The sequence below is a fragment of the Eptatretus burgeri genome, chromosome 10 (genome assembly GCF_056783735.1).
Source record: "Eptatretus burgeri isolate ZD-2024b chromosome 10, Ebu_testis_v1, whole genome shotgun sequence".
NCBI classification, from domain to species: Eukaryota; Metazoa; Chordata; class Myxini; order Myxiniformes; family Myxinidae; genus Eptatretus; species Eptatretus burgeri.
In genome coordinates this window covers 102491236-102503996 of record NC_140970.1, presented here as the reverse complement: position 1 = coordinate 102503996, position 12761 = coordinate 102491236, and the positions used below count along the sequence as shown (strand labels likewise).

Below are 12761 nucleotides of genomic sequence, written 5' to 3'. Positions count from 1 at the left end.
CTGCCCTCTGCAAGAAAGCTGAAATTGGGACGGAAGTTTCCCTTACAGCCTGACAATGACCCGAAGCACACATCGAAAGCTACACCGGAGTGGCTAAGCAACAAAAAGATAAATATCCTGGAGTGGCTCAGTCAAAGCCCCAACCTCAGTCCATTCAAAAATCTGTGGAATGACTGAGATTGCTGTCCATCAACGCTCCCCACGCAACTTCAATTAGCTTGAACAGTTTTGTTTCGAAGAATGGGCAAATATTGCCCAAAGTGTGCAAAGTTGGCAGAGACCTATCCCAACAGACTCACAGCTGTAATTCCAACCAAGATATTCTAGTTTTGTGTTTTTAAATTTTCTGAAATTTGTAGAATTTGTTTTTCACTTGGACGTTGTGGGTTACAACGTGTAAATAAAGGCGGGAAAAGTCTGATTTAATGCAATTTAATTCTTGGCTACAAGGCAACAAAAGGTGAAAATTTTGAAAAAAAGGGGTGTAGACTTTCTATAGGCACTGCAAATAAGGCAAGAGCTGTACTGCGGAATAATCACGTTACGATTTGTGTGCTGCTTTTATTTCTCACTCCAGACACGATATAACATTTCAGTTGTATGTTTCCACTTAAATTCACCTGCTTATGGCATCGCTTCGAACAGTAAAAAAAGAAAAGAAAATCAAAGCAAATGTGGGATGCCAAGACTAATTGGGTCCAATCTGCTTCTGTTCTATTGGCTCCAGGCACTTGTGAATCATCAGCTCTCCTTTGCTGTTAATATAGCAGTGCTGGAGCTCTTCCTCTGTTGGCAACCCTTGTGGTAATTTCAGTGGCTTAATCCTGTAGGATACAAGACCATGTTATCGGCAATTATAATATGAAAGCAAGTCTGGATAACTTCCACATTTTTCATCGATGCTTCCAGTAAACAAACAAACAAACAAAAAATGCAATAAAAAGTAACGGAGAATGCTCCCGAAGTGGAGTCTTGTTTTCCCCTATGAAAATGGTGGTGTGAGCAGCCAATGAAAAAGCACGAACATGAAAATTAAAATGTGGGATTCACAGAAACAACCTGTTTCAGTCCCTTCCAAGCATCACAGCCGATCAAGAGTGTAATGATGCAAACTTACAGCAACGTTTCATTTAAAGCCTTGTCTTCATCAGGGAATGTTCATTACAGTTGAGAATGTCTATATTCACTTTTATTCCAAAGCAAATGCTCAAACTTCGATTTGTTCTGGAAGATGTTTGAGGGCGCTCGTTTACACATTGGAACTCATCGTCGTGGAAGTGGAAGCTGAAAGCAGTCGTTTGTATATGCAATATCACAAATGATCAAATTCACCCGTTATCCATCGAATGATGAAACGGGTAAGGGAGTCACCAAAGGTTACCCCCCCCCCACCCACCACCCAATATGCAAATGGGACCAAACAGACCTTGGGACTGATCAAAGGAACAGGTTGTATGATAATACAAAACAAAGAAACCGCTTTACCAGATCAGTTCCATTCAAAGAAATACTTTGGTTATGGATGGGCCAAAAATTTGCCTTCAACTGGAACTAAAAAAAAATAATGGAAAGACTTTTTTTTTGGAGCTGCTCTAATTCTTTGACAAGTTTGTCAAAGTAGAAGAAACAAGTTTGTTATGTCCGCCACCGAAGGTGGATGAAGGTTATGTTTTCACCCTTGTCTGTCTGTGGCCATGATATCTCAAAAAGTTAGTGGACATGTTGGGAGTGCGACAAGGATGAATTGATTCGATTTTGGGAAAGATCCGGATACTAAAATTTTTTTATGCAATTATTCACTATTGAGAGATAGGGCCAAAAATGATATATAACACGATATCTCGAAAAGTTGTGGACGGATTATAACAAAAATTGGTGGATGAGTTGGATAAGTGACAAGAACAAGCCGATTAGATTTTGGTTCAGGTCCGGATGCAGATACGGCCTATCCAGTGGAATAAAAAATGTAAACTGTTCAGCCTGGCAGAGGTATGTGCTCCACCGAGTGGCATTCTTGTTATTGATGAAATGACGTGGTATATTAATGCTTGGTGTTGGCTTAATGATTAGGGTGGCGGGCTTGGGATCCAAGCGTCCTGAGTTCAAATCCCTCTCAGATGTTGAATTCACACCAGGTGGGTTTAACTCGGCCTGTCATCCTTCCGAGGTTGGCAAAATGAGTGCCAGCATGCTGGTATCCTGTGTCGGCGTGGCGACCCGTCCAGGATTGTGCCCAATAGCCAAGGAGACTGCTGAGGCAGCACCAACGCTCTGCACAGAGTATGGTCCCAATGGATGGATGGATGGATGGATGGACGTGGTATATTCGTGAATATATCCAAAATCTAAAGATAGATGAGTTGTTGAATAGAAGACTTGACTCAGAAACCTCTAAACATAGTGTTACGGTTGTGGAAATTCACAGAACACCATTCAGGTTTCCCAAAGATCAGTTATGTCGATAAGTGTGTGTTCAGATTAGATTTCCCCACCGATGTCGAAAGGGATTTATTCATATAACCGGGCTATGATCTTTGAGTCAGCCATTATTATTTTGCTATCTTTATTTTGGAACAACCACTACCTTCAACAACCACCTCTCAACAACCATGCCATCCCACCACAGCGCCAACCACAACCTCAACAACCACGCCATCCCCACCACAAAGCAACCACAACATCACCTCACCTTCATATCCACAAACGCCGCCATCTTTTCGCCAGCCACGGCGAATCCCACGGATGAGCGGAAGCTCTGCCGACAGACGCGGGAGCTGATGATTTCTACAACGTCCGCTTTCCACGGCTGATGATTTCTACAACGTCCGCTTTCCACAGCTGATGATTTCTACCACGTCTGCTCTCTCCGCGTTTCACAACGAGATCGGATCAAAATACCAAAAGGGGCAGAGCTAGCGGGAGGTGAAAGGTCAAAGATGGGGGATCAAACTCACCTCCCACGGACCCCATAAAAAAGCGCGCTGGAACGCACAGCGAGTCAGTTCTTGCCTGGAGAGTTTGCCAGGAGTTGTGCCTGGAGTTTGGTGAGTTCTTCTTGCCTGGAGAGGTTGCCTGGAGTTTTTCCTGGAGTCGGTCTGGGTTCGCCAAGCAGTGTGTCGAGTTGAGTCGGTATGGGTGCAGTCGGGAGAACACCACTAGGTTCGAGTCCAGTGGAGGGCAGTCGGAGCGCAGCAAAGCCGGCAGTACGGTGCCGAACCGGGGGTCAGTGGAGAAAGCCGGAGAGAGGTCGCCAGCCAGCGAGTCACCACGGGGGTGGCAGGTAACCAGCACGGTCTCGTGGAGCTCTTGCAGTCTTCACAGTTCCATGAACATAAAGGCCTACGGGTCCAGTCTGCCCCTTTCCTTTCCTGGGGTTTTTCTTTGCATGAAAGTTTTGGCGCCGTGTCCATAAGTAGAACTGTCAAGTGAATGTACAGTAATAAATAGACAACGGCTGTAGGGTCTTTTTGCTCGTGTTTTGTCCCTTACTCCCATTGCATACGTGCCTTCATTGATTGCATACGTGTGAGGAATAAATGTCATTGTTTAAATGTTCACCAGTTCGTTGCGTCCTTTCCTATCATTGACTGCCATTTTTACGTACGGAATATTAGCTGGCTGTTAATAGCCGATAAAGTAATCGGATCCGGCGGGGCTTGGTGATATACAACCGCTCGGCCAATCGCAAACGGCGCGAGCTGCGTACAACGGCTCGTATCCGTACAGGTCCCGTCGAGGTGTAAATCCCCGGCATTTCTGTCTACGCGCATACTTAGGTAAATCGACAATTAGGCGATCGGACCCTGTCGCGCGTGGACAGAATAGTTGGCTGATTTACGGTGTGATTAAAAACACCCATAGCTGGATTTCAGCGTTGATCCGAAAGCTGCGACTAGGTTTGCCCATCCGGTGGGCACGCGGCCGCGATTAGCTAAAAGCGGTCTTTTGCACGCCGAGCGGGTGGGAATCCATAACAATATCATTCTTCAAATGATGTGAACAAAAACAATGGAGGTGAAATGTGGAATGTTGGAATGCTTGAGCGGATGCATCATTATTTCTGGCTCATTTCAAAGAAACCAGATGATGATAAGACTGATAATAATAATAATAATAATAATAATAATAATAATAATAATAATAATAATAATGCGGTGAATGATAAGGTTAAAAAACGATGACAAGGAAACTTCTAATGCATGCTGAATGTGAAGATCAATGACATATGGAATCTACTGGAATCTATATGCAACACAAAATGGAGTAGAATGAAGCAGCGTACACCATCGTGTACGAGTAGATGTGTATTGTGTGTGTATCCAATGTATGGATCCGATAGATCACTCACTCAATGAGATGTTTGATGGTATTCAGCCTGTTATTTACTGATGGGGTGTTCTTGTGGATAACTGGATAGCGCTTCTGCAAAAAAAAAAAATAATGAATCTTCCACCAATAAAAGAAACAAAAATTAATGACATCATGCAGGAATTAAAGTGCCATTTCAAAACAAGACCTATTTAGTACAACATCTTAACAATGCAGTGTTCAGAAAATAACTTCATTGGAATTTTATTCTTTAACTTCAGGAAGGCAAAATCATTCATTCATTCATTCATTCGCATCGTCAAAATGATTTCACCACATTTTTCCACATTCTCAATCATTTCAAAGGTTTGTGGCACTTCAAGATGCTGAAATGAACCCACCTTTCAATTTGCGGAATGTATATATGTTCTTGTAAAGTTGTACATAAAGCAATATTCCATACATTGAACCCTATTTTCCCATCAACTTCCATTATATTATTGGAGATGCGTTCCCACGGAAAACATTTCGGTCCCAGTAGGTAATAAAGATGTTTTCGATCAATTCACTTCTACAGCGAGACAACTTGGTAGCGCTTAAAGCTGTAACTGCTCAAGCACTTGCTTTTATTGTTTTTATCGTCACGTATTGTTCCCACCGTGGACGTAGCAAACACTGAATGTTTTCACGATTCGGATAAGTTTTTCACTCGGTTCAAACTGCCTTAACACACCTAATTTTACATCCAAAATAATTGCTTCACAGTCTCCTTTTACACTTCCACTATCACTTCTACTTAATGGAATTTTTCCAGACATCTTGACTTACTTTTACTGAATTAAGAAAGTTAAAAAGGGAGAAATCCTGCACAGTACATTATCCAGCATGTGATGAACACAATAGACTGAACCAAAACAAGCCAAGATTGAGTGGCACAAGCGTGGGGAGCGGGTACAGTATGAAAAGCGTGGGGAGCCGGTACGGTATGAAAAGCGTGGGGAGCCGGTACGGTATGAAAAGCGTGGGGAGCCGGTACGGTATGAAAAGCGTGGGGAGCCGGTACGGTATGAAAAGCGTGGGGAGCCGGTACGGTATGAAAAGCGTGGGGAGCCGGTACGGTATGAAAAGCGTGGGGAGCCGGTACGGTATGAAAAGCGTGGGGAGCCGGTGCGGTATGAAAAGCGTGGGGAGCCGGTACGGTATGAAAAGCGTGGGGAGCCGGTACGGTATGAAAAGCGTGGGGAGCCGGTACGGTATGAAAAGCGTGGGGAGCCGGTACGGTATGAAGCGTGGGGAGCCGGTGCGGTATGAAAAGCGTGGGGAGCCGGTGCGGTATGAAAAGCGTGGGGAGCCGGTACGGTATGAAAAGCGTGGGGAGCCGGTACGGTATGAAAAGCGTGGGGAGCCGGTACGGTATGAAAAGCGTGGGGAGCCGGTACGGTATGAAAAGCGTGGGGAGCCGGTACGGTATGAAAAGCGTGGGGAGCCGGTACGGTATGAAAAGCATGGGGAGCCGGTACGGTATGAAAATCGTGGGGAGCCGGTACGGTATGAAAAGCGTGGGGAGCCGGTACGGTATGAAAAGCGTGGGGAGCCGGTACGGTATGAAAAGCGGAGGAGCCGGTACGGTATGAAAAGCGTGGAGAGCCGGTACGGTATGAAAAGCGTGGGGAGCCGGTACGGTATGAAAAGCGTGGGGAGCCGGTACGGTATGAAAACGGTACAGTATGAAAAAGCATGGGAAACTGATACAGTATGAAGCAGAGAGTTGCTGTCAAAGCCACCCATTGCTCGCCTGTTTATACATTTATCATTTTTATTAAAAGACTAGTCCAATAATATTTTTTATAAAGCATTGCAGTGAAGTCTGATCAAAATAATTTTAAAACAATATATGTATTTGTATATTGTAAACAGTAAAAAAGTGTGGTAGATAAAAACATTAGAAAGGAAATAACTTGCACCAAAAACTTTAACCTTTTCACGCTGACGCTCACGCCGAGGGTATCGCTATAGCTCTCTGTTCTTCGAACAGGCGAGCTAAAAAGCGTGGGAAACCGGTACAGTATAAAAAAGCGTGGGAAACCGGTACAGTATGAAAAAACATGGGAAACCGGTACAGCATGAAGAGCGAGTGAAAATGACCTGGAGCAATATGAAATGCACACTAAGCCAAACGACAGACCGACCACGTGTTGTTCGAACACTCTCCTCCTTCCCCACCAAAAATTATAATAAAACTAGAGCAATTCGACTGCGCGCAGTCGACGGGTATGCCTCTGCTCTCCCGCATAAACACTTGAGGATTGACATATTTGACCCTTGACCTTTATCATATCTGGCCCAAAATCTAATCAGTTAATTGCCCTGTCTAACTTTACCTTCACACCAAGTTTGATGAAATTCTGTCCAATATTTCTTGAGTTAGCGCATAAACAGTAAAATTTCAGAGTTTGACCTTGACCTTTGACCTTTATCACATCTGGGCCAAAATCTAATCACTTAATTGCCCTGTCTTACTTTACCTTTTTACCACGTTTGATTTAATTCTACAATTTGCTTCTTGAGTTATCGCGTAAACGAAAATCCGGACGGACGAACGGACAACCCGGAAACATAATGCCTCCGGCACCCTTGGTGCGGAGGCATAAAAACATTCAAAATTCTGTAAAAGCAAATGTATAACTATTTGGTTACATAACTTATACGTTACATTGTAGCGAAATTCCATATAATCGTGCAACCATAAAACAAGGGACATATGTAACAGTTTTCAATAGCTGCCAGAAATGAAGACAATTTTAAAATGGCAAATCATTAAATCATGACAATCGTTTTTCTGATTTTTTTTTTTTTTAATAAAAATTAAATAAATCAAAATCTGGAACAAGAAAAACAGCAATCAATGATTGCAGCCCCTCGCCAGGACTTGTTTTGTGTTGTGTTTGTGTACTGGTGTGTTACGAAATTAAGAAACATCATTAGAACTGCCACTTTATAAGTGTTGGCAGTGATGACCGGGTACCAAGACGTCCCTCTTCGATCAGACACCTGACCCAGACCCATGACGTTTTTTTTTATCATTATTCAATTGAATTTAGAATGGGATTAAAATAAATTAAATTAAAATCAAATGGAAGACCAAATAGGTACAGTCGTGCATTGGAGTAATCAGAAGGAACCAGAACAAGCAAAGAGGAAGTCATCAGGAGGAACCTGGTGGATAGGAGTCACATTTCAGATGCTACTCCTCTACCCTGAAACCCATTCAGGCACAGCCAAGTGAACCTTATTCAAAACAAACAAAAAAAAAAAACTGAATAAATAAATAAATAAATAAGAACCTGAAAGAAAAAAAAAATTCTGCCTGCCAGACCATGCATCCGATCAAGTTTAAATTTAAAACATGTATTCATGATTACTACCACATCATAACTGTGAAGTTTCACGTCAATTGACGAGGCAGTTCCAGAGAAAACATTATTTAATATTTTTCTTCAATCCAATGTCGCAGCCAAACCATATGACCTATCAATTATTCCTTCAAAGACTTGAACGCCTATGGCTTGGGGAACATTTATGTGAAGTTTCCCGTCGATCTGTCCAGCCGTTCTGGAGAATATTTTAAGAGGTTTTAGGGTAAATCCAATATGGCTGCCAAACCATGTGACCTACGTCATTTGCATGAACCTTTTGTTCCTCATGGATAGGCGGTGATACGTGTAAAGTTTTGCCGCGATCTGTATGAAAGTTAAATGTGGAACGGTTTTTGAAATTCTGAAACACAAGCGAAGTTACTGAGATGGTTGCCATGACAACGGAATTCATCCAATCACTGCCGTGATCAAGTCAGGTCGAGAAAATATCATTCGAGTAATCGATATCTGCAATATGAAAGCTAAATGTTCAATCGTTTTTGAAACATCGTGTACACAAAAGTACAAGGGGAGACGATCGGTCGGACGGTCGGTCGGATGGACTGAGCTCATTTTAATGTCGCCCGTCTCCGAATTTGTCGGAGGGGTGATGGACAAAAAAGTTGCAAAGTACATCGTGTGCATTATGTACGATTCTATGTAACTTGTGAGCAAACTGGGTGGAGAAGTACATTTGATTCAAAATAAGCTGGATTAACAAAGAAAAGACAAAAAAACCCATGACCATGTTAATCTCGTACAAACCTTTGTCAGACCCAGCGTTTTCACCATGTTCTTTTCCCAGTACGGACGCCGAAGTGCACTACGTATGCGGTACACCACATGCAGTTGGTGTGGCTGCTCAGGATCTCCACCGTATTTCTTGTGATCTTCTTCGCTTGGATAATACCTTGGCTGACACAGAGAGGGTTATGATAACCGTGTCCCTCTCTCCCACTCCCAACAGTGAATAAATGGGGAAAAACTCATGAGAATAACATGGTTCAATTCAACACAGCCTCCTCCCAACTATTCCTTCATCACCCCCAAACAGAGTATTGTGTACATACTATTTCAACAAGAACACTTTGATTGAAGCTTTTATTTTACACTGCTGTTTATAACGTAATATAAACAAACATAATGTAAAACATCGTGGTCCACGAGCACATTGTCGCCCCCTTCGCGGTAAAAAGCAGAAGAGGGGAACAATCTACAGCTGTCTGTCGTCAAGGCTGATCAAATTATTGAAGGACTTGGCAGAATCTCATGGGGAATGTGGTGGAGAAGCCGGTGCAGAATGCCGTGCGGACTGCTTGACGATCAGTCTAGACTCCACTGAACCTTTCAACTGAAGTCAGAGTTGGCTGCTTTTGGCGGCGTAATTAAACTGACCCCACGTGACATCACTCATCTCATTCATTGGCTGGCAAGGTTTGGAAGAGGCCAAGTTTAAATCTCATTGGCCACTTGCTTCAAACAGCACGTGCACACACACGTCTTGGCAATCCCCTTCAACACCATTGTTTTCAGGAAATCCCATTAATACGACTGAGGGAACAATGTGTGACTGACCAAAGAAGGTTTTAAATTGAGGGTGAAGGGGGTGAGGGGGTGAATGGGAGGGGGTGGGTAATGATGTTCGGAGTGAAAAAGTTTTTTTTTTTTAAATAAACACATTCGACCCTCAGGATTCCTCGTTACATGAATACCAAACCACCTGTCGAAACAAATGAAATAACCAACTACACTAATTAATTGCTCCCTTTATCACCTGGGCCGTTTTCTTGACACGATCAAGCAAAAAAGTTGAAGACACACAGTACCTTTGGCACAGCCCACTTGAACACTGAACCTGTGTGTGCGGTTGAGCTCATACTGCGCAGCCATTGGCTCGGACAGGAACTGAGAACATGAAATTTCTGCAGGGACTGAGAGATAATTGCTGGTTAACTTGGTGCTTAACAATCTCAATCTAAACCTTGTCTGACCATCACATCATCATCATCCACAATCACCACCGACCATCTTAACTCAAAACCAGTCCAATTTGTCCTCCATGTGATCAAATGGGTATGGAATGATCTCTTCTGAAAAAATAAGTAATGATACGAGTAATCCGCATTCAGCAAAATTATGAATTTCAAACAAAATTTAAAGGATTGCGAAGATATAAAAGGAGACATAGTTTTGACGTCGTGACGTCGACCGATATGCCACCACCCACTTTATTACATCATTATACATACGAGTACCATCCAAGTTTGATTTAAATTTCTTCAGCTGTTCTCAAGTATCATGTTTTAACTTGACATGACCTCTGACCACTGACCTCTTGATGCCAAAATCTAATCAGTTCATCTTTGCATCATAATATATACTCACACCAAGTTTGGTCAAATTCCCATCACTGGTTCACAAGTTAATGCGGTAACAGAATTTTTAACCCACCGGGACCTCTGACCTTTGACCCCATTATCAAATAATTTCATGTTTACATCATGATGCAAACATGTACCAAGTTTGGCTTGGATTCCTTCAGCCGTTATAAAGTTATCGGGGTAGCCAATACTTGTTACCGAAAACATATCACGGACGAACGGACAGACTGACGAACGGAGGAACAGACTGACAGCTGGACGGACGGCCAGATGGACAACCCAAAAACATGATGCCTCTGGCAACTTCATCAGCGGAGGCAAAAGAAAACATACAAAAGTACACATCGGGTGTTGAGGTCTGCGTCTCCGCGACCTCACGTCGGGTGTTGAGGTCTGCGTCTCCGCGACCTTACAGCTGATTATATAAACAATTCAAATATATATATACATATTTTTTTTTTAGATGAGATCCTGTTCTAGGCGGTGTAGTTGTCGTTGTGAAGGTAATATATATTTTTAGATGAGATCCTGTTCTAGGCGGTGTAGTTGTCGTTGTGAAGGTAATGTTGAGGTAATGTATATATATATTTTTAGATGAGATCCTGTTCTAGGCGGTGTAGTTGTCGTTGTGGAGGTAATATATATATATATATATATATATATATATATATATATATATATATATATATATATATATATATATATATATATTTTAGATGAGATCCTGTTCTAGGTGGTGTCGTTGTCGTTGTGGAGGTAATGTTGAGGTAACATTTTTTTTTTTAGATGAGATCCTGTTCTCGGCGGTGTAGTTGTTGTCAAGGTAATGTTGAGGTAATATATTTTTTTAGATGAGATCCTGTTCTAGGCGGTGTAGTTATCGTTGTGAAGGTAATATATTTTTTTAGATGAGATCCTGTTCTCGGCGGTGTAGTTGTCGTTGTGAAGGTAATGTTGAGGTAATGTATATATATATACATATATATATATATATATATATATATATATATATATATATATATATATATATATATATATATATTTAGATGAGATCCTGTTCTAGGCGGTGTAGTTGTCGTTGTGGAGGTAATATATATATATATATATATATATATATATATATATATATATATATATATATATATATATATATATATATACATACATGTATATTTTAGATGAGATCCTGTTCTAGGTGGTGTCGTTGTCGTAATGTTGAGGTAACATTTTTTTTTTTAGATGAGATCCTGTTCTAGGCGGTGTAGTTGTCGTTGTGAAGGTAATGTTGAGGTAATGTATATATATATATATATATTTTTTTTTTAGATGAGATCCTGTTCTAGGCGGTGTAGTTGTCGTTGTGGAGGTAATGTTGAGGTAATATATATATATATATATATATATATATATATATATATATATATATATATATATATATATATATATATATATATATATATATATATATATATATTTTTGGATGAGATTCTGTTCTCGGCGGTGTAGTTGTCGTTGTGAAGGTAATGTTGAGGTAATATATATATATATATATATATATATATATATATATATATATATATATATATATATATATATATATATATATATATATATATATATATATATATATATATTGTTGCGGATTCACGCCCGCCGGCGTGCGAACGGCCACGTAACTCGAATCGCGGCACGTCGCCCACCGGACGGACAATCCAGTCGTGACCCTCTCGGACTAACGCCGGGAACTAGTCACGGGTGGACCTTTCGGTCTCACCACGATCGTGCCAATCGGCCCCCGCGTGGGATAGGGTTGCTCGCCAAATTAGACCTACCTAAGTACCCACACGGAGGGTAGACCGGGCGATCGCACCTTGCCGCAGGTCGACTTTGGACACGGGCCACTTTAAGCGACCCGTTCCGTACTATCGGGATAACCGAGCGGTGTTATTCGTCGGTTCGATTAATTATCGGGCGTTTTAGCCCACGACCAACCCTTTACGTGAAGCAAGATGGAGATTCAATGAAAGAAAAGACGAAGCGAAGCGGGAAAACAGTTCAACATAACTCACATTTATTTCGCGATGAACGGGAAGCACACATATACAATTACACCAAAAGTACATGTAAAAGGGAAACACAATATTACACAAAAAGCAAATATAAAAGAGAAACACAATGCAGAGCTATCCGACTACCGAGCACACGGCAACACTTATACAATTTTACTTCACAGACGGCGCCGACAACACAGATACCCAAAGCAAAAGAAAAAGAACCACCCACCAGGATGAGGGGGTAGACGGGCCTGGGGCCGAGACCGTGTCGGGCCTACCCGTCTGATGATGAGACGCAGAGCGGCGGTGGCGCCTCAACTCCGCGGGCCTCGCGGACAGTGTCTGGTCGGGGGTGGGAAAGGGGCCCCCTTGTCGCACTATCTCAGCGCGGGGGGAAACAGGAGGGGGGTTGTTGATGCTCGGGGGATGGCGGATATCACCCTGTCTCGGGTCCCGCGCCGAGCGTCTCCTCCTCGACCTCGGTCGCGTTGCTGGCCTCTCCCTCTGCAGCTCCCGGCACCGACGCGAGCACCCCCTCATCCGCCTTCGCCGCCGCCACCTCTCCACAGCTCCGTCTAATCGCCCTCTCCGTCTCCTCTCTT

At 42.4% G+C, this 12761-nt stretch overlaps 1 protein-coding gene across 3 annotated transcripts in view; it reads right to left on the bottom strand.

Annotated features, from left to right (window-relative positions):
- Nucleotides 1–536: 536 nt before the first annotated feature.
- The window catches only part of MRPL30 (mitochondrial ribosomal protein L30), a 41250-nt gene continuing 29025 nt past the window's right edge, over nucleotides 537–12761 (bottom strand). For all 3 annotated transcript variants that reach the window (XM_085899733.1, XM_085899732.1, XM_085899731.1), the window contains exons 2-5: nucleotides 9551–9655; nucleotides 8490–8639; nucleotides 4349–4422; nucleotides 537–824 (exon numbers count right to left, since the gene is read on the bottom strand). In XM_085899733.1, coding sequence (XP_085755859.1) covers nucleotides 689–824; nucleotides 4349–4422; nucleotides 8490–8639; nucleotides 9551–9601 — 411 coding nt within the window. In that variant the 5' untranslated portion in view covers nucleotides 9602–9655 and the 3' untranslated portion in view covers nucleotides 537–688. The remainder of the gene's footprint in view (nucleotides 825–4348; nucleotides 4423–8489; nucleotides 8640–9550; nucleotides 9656–12761) is intronic.